The 9567-nt window shown below is 53.4% G+C and overlaps 1 protein-coding gene across 1 annotated transcript in view; it reads left to right on the forward strand.

Moving 5' to 3' along the window:
- AGPAT5 (1-acylglycerol-3-phosphate O-acyltransferase 5) overlaps positions 1-9567 on the forward strand; it is a 42658-nt gene that overhangs the window by 6579 nt on the left and 26512 nt on the right. The window contains exon 4 of the mRNA XM_014533028.1: positions 4104-4194. Within this exon, the coding sequence (XP_014388514.1) occupies positions 4104-4194 (91 nt within the window). The remainder of the gene's footprint in view (positions 1-4103; positions 4195-9567) is intronic.

The following is a 9567-nucleotide window of genomic DNA, read 5'->3' on the forward strand; positions in this document are numbered from 1 at the left end:
TCGGTATTCACTTAGAAAGACGCTGACAGAAGCCCGGCGCCCTCACCCTGCTCCCCCAGAACCCAGGAATCAGAGCCTGAGCTTCCTCCAGTGCCCGGGGGGCCCTGTGGCTCAGAACCTCTCCTCCAGGGTCAGGCTCCTTCCTGTCCTCCTCTGTTCCTCTGCTCCTCCTCCCTGTGCCCTCCCTACAGCGCGTGGTGAGGAGGAGTTCTCCCTCCACAGCAGCTGGTAAGCGCCCTGCAGCAGGTGCTGTTCACAGCCGAGCGCTCCTTGTTTCGCACGGTGGGGGCCGTGTGGCTCCGCTCCGGACGGCTCACCTGCAGATGTTCGTGTGGGGCTGGTGTTCTCGGGTGGGGAGAGGGATTCTTTGAGCATTCGGCACCCTAAATGAAAGCCTCTTATTTTTTTGTTAATAAATTTAAAAGCTTGGAATAATTTTGGATTTACCAAACCCAAGTGAAAAAAGGCGCCTCTGGAAAGGAAGAAAATATTGCAAACCACGTGTCCTGTAAGGTGTTAATTTCGAAAATACATGGGACTCAAGCAGCTCAGTAGCAAGAAAACACATCACCCGGAAATGGGCAAAGGGCTTGACTGCACACTCTCCAAAGAAGCCCTGGGGGTGGGGGGGCAACATGACAAGGTGCTCCACGCCCCCGATCGCCCGTCAGGGCCACAGGCAGGTGTCACCTCACACCTGGTAGAGTGGCTGCTCTCAGGACGTCAGGAGGTGTGGAGAGAAGGGAGCCCTTAGATACTGTCGGTGGGAACCTAAATTGGTGTCCTCCTTATGGCAAACAGAACAGAGGGCCCGCCAGGGATTAAAACGAGAGCTGCCATCTGATCCGGCAGTTCTACTTCTGGGTGTAGATCCGAAAATATGTATATGACCACTGTCTCGAAGCGATACCTGCATCCGTGTTCATTGCAGTAACATTCACAGCAACCAAGATAAGGATGCAACCTAGGAGTCCATCAGTCGGGGAGTGGCTAAGGAAAATACGTATCAAGAGAGAAGGAAACCTGTCATTTGCGACAGCACAGCAGGGGCAAGGCTTTTATCTACGGAAGAGCTGTTGGTGCGGGTGCCTGATGTGCATGCAGCCGCAGGTGTAGCAGGTGGGACTGGGTGGGTGTGCTGTATGCACATGTCCAGGGGTTCCAGGTGGGACTGGGGGGGGGGTGCTGTATGCATATGCCCAGATGTTCCAGGTAGGACTGGGTGGGGGTGCTGTATGCACACGCCCCGGTGTTCCAGGTGGGACTGGGGGGGGGGTGCTGTATGCATATGCCCAGATGTTCCAGGTAGGACTGGGTGGGGGTGCTGTATGCACACGCCCCGGTGTTCCAGGTGGGACTGGGGGGGGGGTGCTGTATGCATATGCCCAGATGTTCCAGGTAGGACTGGGTGGGGGTGCTGTATGCACACGCCCCGGTGTTCCAGGTGGGACTGGGGGGGGGGTGCTGTATGCATATGCCCAGATGTTCCAGGTAGGACTGGGTGGGGGTGCTGTATGCACACGCCCCGGTGTTCCAGGTGGGACTGGGGGGGGGGTGCTGTATGCATATGCCCAGATGTTCCAGGTAGGACTGGGTGGGGGTGCTGTATGCACACGCCCCGGTGTTCCAGGTGGGACTGGGGGGGGGGTGCTGTATGCATATGCCCAGATGTTCCAGGTAGGACTGGGTGGGGGTGCTGTATGCACACGCCCCGGTGTTCCAGGTGGGACTGGGGGGGGGGTGCTGTATGCATATGCCCAGATGTTCCAGGTAGGACTGGGTGGGGGTGCTGTATGCACACGCCCCGGTGTTCCAGGTGGGACTGGGGGGGGGGTGCTGTATGCATATGCCCAGATGTTCCAGGTAGGACTGGGTGGGGGTGCTGTATGCACACGCCCCGGTGTTCCAGGTGGGACTGGGGGGGGGGTGCTGTATGCATATGCCCAGATGTTCCAGGTAGGACTGGGTGGGGGTGCTGTATGCACACGCCCCGGTGTTCCAGGTGGGACTGGGGGGGGGGTGCTGTATGCATATGCCCAGATGTTCCAGGTAGGACTGGGTGGGGGTGCTGTATGCACACGCCCCGGTGTTCCAGGTGGGACTGGGGGGGGGGTGCTGTATGCATATGCCCAGATGTTCCAGGTAGGACTGGGTGGGGGTGCTGTATGCACACGCCCCGGTGTTCCAGGTGGGACTGGGGGGGGGGTGCTGTATGCATATGCCCAGATGTTCCAGGTAGGACTGGGTGGGGGTGCTGTATGCACACGCCCCGGTGTTCCAGGTGGGACTGGGGGGGGGGTGCTGTATGCATATGCCCAGATGTTCCAGGTAGGACTGGGTGGGGGTGCTGTATGCACACGCCCCGGTGTTCCAGGTGGGACTGGGTGGGGTGTGCTGTATGCACACGTCCAGGTGTTCCAGGTGAGACTGGGTGGGTGTGCTGTATGCATATGCCCAGGTGTTCCAGGTGGGACTGGGTGGGGTGTGCTGTATGCATATGCCCAGGTGGGACTGGGTGGGGTGTGCTGTATGCACACGCCCAGGTGGTACAGGTGGGACTGGGTGGGTGAGCTCTATGCACACGTCCAGGAGACTGATCAGTCAGGTGTGTCCATCACCTCCGAGTCACCTGTGGGGCTGTGCCATTCTGTCCCCAGGCAGTCGGTCGCTGCTGTGCTCCCTGTCACTGCAGGGGAGATGAAGGGAGTCACACAGGCTGGGCTGTTTGGCGGGGGTGGGTGTCTGGCCTCTTCCACTGAGCATGGCTTCTTTGAGATTCATCGCATGAGCATGTGAAGTGTGGGTCAATGTTTTTGTTCTCACTGCTGAGTAGGATGTCATTGTGTGGAGGTGCCACCGCTTGTCTCAGTTTGGGACAACAAAATATCTAACTTCTCTCATGTCTGTGGGCTGCCTTTTCATATTCCTGACAGTGACTTGAAGAGCAACAGTTTGCCTGACTTGGTGGTTGAGTGTTGACCTATGAACCAGGAGGACACAGTTGGACTCCTGGTCAGGGCACATGCCCGGGTTGCAGGCTCGATCCCCAGTGTGGGGTGTGCAGGAGGCAGCCGATCAATGATTGACTCTCTCCTTCTCCCTATCTCTCTCTCCCTCTCCGTTCTTCTCTGAAATCAATAAAAATATATGTATATTTTTTTAAAAAGAAAAACAGTTTTTAGTTCCTCCAATTCATTGATTCCTCTCTTTAAGATTTCTGCTTTTTGTGTCCTATTTTAGAATTCTTTGCCAAACTCAAGATTATGAGACTTTCTCCTGTTTTCTTCCCGGAAGTTTCATAGGTTTAGCTGTGCATTGAGGCTGCCATCTAGTTTGAGTTAACTTCTGTGTGTGGTGCATTTGGAAAGGTGGGATGGAAGTCTTATTTTGTCCTTTGGCTACCAGACATGTTGGTGTCATTTTTGTAGCTCAGTTCTGAGGCTAGGAGTTGACCCTGCAGTTTCACTGTTTCTGTTCTGACTTCCCAGGCAGGTAAGTGACCGCCCGGACCGAGGGGTTACTCGGCTCACATGATGTGGTGCCTTCCCCCCAGGGCCTAAAGTACGGTGGCTCAGAAAGCCAGCCGCTAGCACGCAGCAAGAAAGCTCTGTAAAGTAACACTGTGTACTTTTTGAAATGCGAACACTCGTTACCTTTTATATTACGGAAATTTACGTATTTATATATGATTTTCCTCAAATAAGATGTCCTTAGGGACACAGATGTCTAAAATTTACGCCTTTTTAAAGTCATTTTGCAGAATTGGGAGAGAGAGGGACTCTTATTAATTATTACTTAATGGAGGCTTTGCATGAGTCAGCGTTTTGTGGCTGCGTTTTCATTTAACGACTATTAACAGGTAATCAGAAATGTTCCGTTCTTGATGACTGACTTACCAGTGAGTGCAGACTGCATTTTGTATATCGTCTGTGTTAGATTAGACCATTTGAATTTTGCGTTTGGTTGCTCTGCTTGAAATGAAGGCCAGATGTAAACGAACGTGCTGTTTCCGGCCGGGGGAGACGCTCTCTTAGCATCCGTGGGGTTGGCCTGGCTGAGGTAACAGCAAAGCTCACCCCGAGCCTCGCCCTTTCTGCCCACAGATGTACCTGGTGATTTTCCCGGAGGGGACGCGGTACAACCCCGAGCTGACGAAGGTCATTTCCGCCAGTCAGATGTTCGCTGCTCAGGAAGGTAAGCGAGCCTTCGCTGCTTTTGAAAACGTTTTAAAGACGATGACCTTTAAGTCTTTGTTCCCAGAGAAGATGTTTATGTCTCCCAGCAATTGAAAGCATGAGCGTGTTTTCCCTGAGTGAATGTCTGTGTAACCCTTAGGGAATGAGGGTTCTTCTCGTTCACATGCCAAGGCCTCACACCCGAGAGGTGCAGTTCAGAGGCTGGCCAAGCTCCGTGTCGGTGCCGGGGTTCAGGTGACACCGTGTGGGTGCACGATGCCCCGTGAGGGTTCTGTGTGACGCCGTTGACAGGCCTGGATTGGAACCCCAATGGTGACACTTCCTGGCTGTCTGGGTGCCGGCTGCCTGGTGTTACGGCCTGCTTCCTCGTCGCTTCAGAAATACACACCTGACGGGACAGACCCCGGTCAGTCTGTGAGAACCAGCTAGAAGTGGGGGCGTGTCTGCTGGAGAACACGACACAGTGGGTCACGGACTTGGAAGCTGCTTTATGTCCCCAGTAATGAGAGTGTTCTTGACATCCATGTTGTAGAAAAGTGGGTGACTCGTCTACCCGGGAGCACATGGGGGGTAAACATAAAGCAGTGGCCCTGCTGTTTTCTCTCGTGAACAAGCGAGACACCCACACACGGGTCCCCACACATGGGTCCCCACACACCGGTCCCTGGGGACGTCCTGATGACCCTGAGCAGGCTCAGGCACCGCCATCCCGGAGAGCGGGCTGCGGGGACGCTCGTGACCAGGTGGTGGCTCCCCCACGCACTGGGGAACGTCAGAACGCGGCCGGTGCAGCGAGGAAATCATTTTTAATTTTATTTATTTTTAGTTAATTCATTGTGATCTGATGTGAATGCTCCGCAGGATGGAGTGACTGCAGACAGTAGCAGCTGTGTGTCTGCACCCAGGTCAGCCTCAGGGCAGGGCTCCAGAGGCGAGGCCGGCTGGGCCTTCCACTGCCTGATGTGGGAATGGGCGGCTGGAGGGTCCAGGTGACTTCGGCACCTCGCCTGGGCTGGCTGCATCAGCTGGGCGCAGCTCGACTCTCTCCCTTTCCATCCTCCTCACGGTGTTCGTCAGGTACCATCTTGCCAGGACAGTCTGAGATGGACGTGACCGTGAGCTCGGGCTGCGTTCCCTAACGTGTCTGCGTTCTGGAACCCAGACAGCTACTTGATCCCTTTTGCTGTGGGTCCCTGTTTGTTAGACAGGAGTTACACCATCTCTTTAAGGGGCTTTGGGGAGGCGGTGACTTCCTGTTTGCAGACAGCAGGTGTGGAGGGCGCTGTCTGCTATGCTGTGCTGTTCACAGAAGGCACCGGCATTGCGGTCGGGCACCCTCGGGTGTCCTGGAGCCAGCGCCCCGCAAGGCCAGGGGAGGTGGGGCTTTCCTGGAGTCAAACGCGACTGGGAATGTTGACGGTGGGGTTGGCACCCTGACCATGTTGTTCAAGGGTTAACTGCATGTACGGGGCATGTGATATGTGAGTGTGTATCCTGTTTAGGTAAAACAAACCTTTGTATGCAAAGAGATTTGTTCCCTGTGTTATATTTACTCAGAGTCATCATTTCAATCCAAGCTCCAGGCCTGGCATCGGCCGCCTCCGCCGCGGCGGCTTGCACCAGCAGGCTTCCTGCGTTTCTCCCGGCCTGGAGCCTGGGGCCTGGAGCCTGGGGCCTGGGGCCTGGGGCCTGGGGCCTGGAGCCCAGGTGTCCTGTGGCCGCGGTTTCTGGTGAGAAGCATCCTCCTGGCGTGGGAGGCTGCCGCCCGCCAGCTGTGTCCTCACGCGGCCTTCCCAGTGCGCACACAGGCTCCTCTGTGCCTCCCTCTCTTGACGAGCACACGGCCCTGGCGGATGGAGGCCGCAGCTCTGACCTCACTGAATCTTAATTGCATCCCAGAGGCCCATCTCCAGGCCAGGCCCACAGGGCCAGGGCCCAGAACCAACTGGGCGGGGGAGGGTACCTCAGCCCATGCAGGCCTAGGCTGTTTCTCTGTGTAAGGAGATTTAACACATATTTCTTAATCCGTCACTTTAAAATCAGTTCACATTTATTATTTAATCTCAACTGAGATGGCTGTTTATATGCCTATTAAGAATTAATTTTTTTAAATCCACAGCAATTTTGTGATGTGTTTTAAAACAAGTACTTTTAAGTAATTTTTAAAATTGTGTAATAGTGATATACATTTGAGCTTCTTAGTCTAACAAGAACCCAGCCACCTATAATGGATCAGTTATTGGGCTTCCATTTTTCTGAGTTGAGATCGTTCTCAAAGTTACTGAAAGGGGAAGAGAAGTCTGTATTCCTGATGTAATGTTTGACTGCTCAGTTTCCTTCTTTAACTTCTGGAACTGGAACACGGTTGCCGTCTGTTCGGAAGGTAATTATCCGCACACTCGGAGGAGATGGACTGTGAGCAGCAGGTCTAGAAACAGTGTTTCCTGTTTCCCTGCGCTTCAGGCGCAGCTTAATGAGATTAATTAAAACCAGAAGACTTGTTTCTCCGCCTGTTAATTTTTCCTCAAGAAAGTTGTGACTAGTAATGCGTTAGTCTGATATGTTTTGCTACTAAACATCTTTAATTTTGCTCCTAAAATACCTTCATTTGATCCTGACTTAGCAAGTAGAAAAACAATTGAGATTTTTAAAAAACTGACACTTGTTCACACATCTAAGTCATTATACCAGGCACCACTCTTCCTTCTCTGTGGACAGTGGTGCTGCTGGCGGAGCAGGTGTGGGTGTGTCTGATGTGTGTCTTAGCCCTAAATATATCAAGGCCTGGTTATTGCTTGTTCCTGGAAGTATTGCTTAAGAAAGATCAGGCACAAAATATGTTGATTCAGTATTAGGGTTGTTATTTAACATACGTTTGTGTTATAGTGTCTTGAATTAACATTGTTTACTTCAAAGATTGTTATATTAATGGTCTCTAAATTCCCTTCTTACTTGAAACTAAATGTTAGTCATTCTTTTAAAAAAGACTATTCACATTACCAAATAAATTGTCCAAGATTTTGTTTAACTACAATCTCTCCAGGACAAAACCAGATTTTGAGAGATTGAAATATAGGTAGAGTCTTCAGGAAACTGTTTATGCCAGGCAAGCAAGTTGTATATTGAAGGCTGCTCACTGTTATACTAGTAGATTAGCAAAAGTAGAACTTTATTTTCAGAAAAGCTAACAGGAAGTTGTCATTTAGGAACACAGTGGTAAGGATAGTTCAGCATCATAGGTGAAGGCATTGTATAATAGTATATGAAGGAGTTGTATAAATATGTCAGTAGGAGGTGCGAGCTAGTAAAACGGTATTAGACACAAATAAAACAATAAGGGGGGTTTCCCACAGCAGCTGGCGAGGCCACACCCACTTGCTGACCCTGGTGCTCAACGCGGCACATACCTAGGATTCTCAGGGTTGAGCCAGTGAACGGGCTTTCTCATGTCACTCGAAGCCCTGGAGAGTGACTGGACCGTGTGTTCGTAAGCACACAGGGGACAGTGTCTGCTTTCTCACCTCACACATGGACTCCACCCCTAGCCCACTCGAGCTTCACTCACTGGAGATGCTGGTTCAGGTGACACTGCCCAGCGGCCACTTCTCAGTGGTGGGCGTGGTGGCCGTTCCTTCTGAGCCTTCCCTGCCAGCTGTCCCCCGTCTCCTGCTCTCTTCCTCCCTCGCTGGCCTGGCTGGGCCTTTGGAGCTGGGAGGCAGAGCTGGAGCAGGAGGCGGCTTGGACCAGAAAGCTGTGGAGTCATTAGTGCTGCTCACAGTGCCTTCTTGGGGGTCGGGGGGGATGTTAGTGTGGTGTGCATATTAGTGGTAGGTATTTCTTTATTCTTTTTTTTAATGTTTTATTGATTTCAGAGAAGGAGGGAGAGGGAGAGGGAGATATAGAAACATCAATGATGAGAGAGAATCATGGATCGGCTGCCCCCTGCACACCCCCCACTGGGGATCGAGCCCGCACCCCGGCATGTGCCCTGACCGGAATTGAACCGTGACCTCCTGGTTCATACGATGCTCAACCACTGAGCCACACCTGCCGGGAAGTGGTGGGTGTTTCGTAATCATTCATCACAAAGCTTTATTACAATGCATTTTTTGGAAATATTACTTCTTTGTCTTTAGCTGCCTACTCAATTGGACTCCTGATCACTTGTTCTTGCTGAGCAACACGGGGTTCTGTGGCCCTGGCTGTGCAGTCGGGTGAGCGTGCTCTGGCCTGCACACCTGCGGCCGAGGCAGAGCCGCCTGTGAGCAGTGGTGTGGATGTCGCTGGCGAAGGAGCGCTCCCTGGCCAGCCACAGCCAGACTTGCGCTTTAAGTTTGAGCAGAGTGAGCGGCTCTGCCCTGGGGCCACGTGGTGTGGGAATCTCTGCTGTTCCCACAGCCTCTGCATTGCCAGCATTCCTTCCAGGGCCCGGCTGGGCAGCTGCTCCTCCTCCGCTCTTCCGCTCCTCTGTGCTGGGTGGCCCCCCTCCGCTCCTCCACTCCTCTGTGCTGGGCGGCCCCCCTCTGCTCCTCTGCTCCTCTGGGCTGGGCGGCCCCCCCTGATGGGCTCCCCGGGTGGGGAGCGGAGAGCTGCTCCTGGTGACACTGTCTGGGAACATCTCACCGGGAGAGGGCGGCTGTAGGCACAGGAGGGAGCAGGGTTCTTAGCACTCGTGGAAGCACTGATAGCTACCTGATTATTATTAAATCGCAGTGTTTCTCAGATAAAGAAGGTTTTTTACAAAGAAGCTTTTAAAAAATGATGAGATATACCCGAGAGAATTAAAATCCTATGTTCATACAAAATCTTACTGGTGCATGTATATGCGGCGTTCGTCTGTAGTGGATGTAGTGGACATACGTGTGTGTAGCAGCATTCTGCACAGTAGCCAAGGGTGGAAGCCACCAGGGGCCTATAGTGTCGGCGGAGATGGAAACGTGCTGTCCACACATGCGCTGTCATTCAGCTGCAGAGGAGCGGGGCCCTGACGCGGCCACCGCGGGCGGCCCCGGGGTCTGAGTGCGTGAAGGATGCCAGTCACAGATGTCCACACACCATAGGGTTCCAGCTCTGACATGCTCTAACAGGCAGAGCTGTCGAGGCCCAAAGCAGGGGCCTGGCCGCGGGGAGGGTCTGGGTGAGGAAATGGCCTGGGGTTTGCTGGTGCTGACGGTTGTGCAGCCCTTTGAATAGGAAAACCACTGAACTGTGGCTTTAAAGGGTAAGTTCTGGATTGTGTGCTAGATCTCAGCTTCCTAGAAAAGGGCACCGGAAACTCGAGTCCCAGGCGGGTGCCTCCCAAGCGGCCAGTCAGGTGCTGGTGGGGATCCGGGCCTGGAGCCTTGAGGCCGGTCAGGGCCCCCCTCCCCAC

Source organism: Myotis brandtii, unplaced genomic scaffold (assembly GCF_000412655.1).
Source record: "Myotis brandtii unplaced genomic scaffold, ASM41265v1 scaffold930, whole genome shotgun sequence".
NCBI lineage: Eukaryota > Metazoa > Chordata > Mammalia > Chiroptera > Vespertilionidae > Myotis > Myotis brandtii.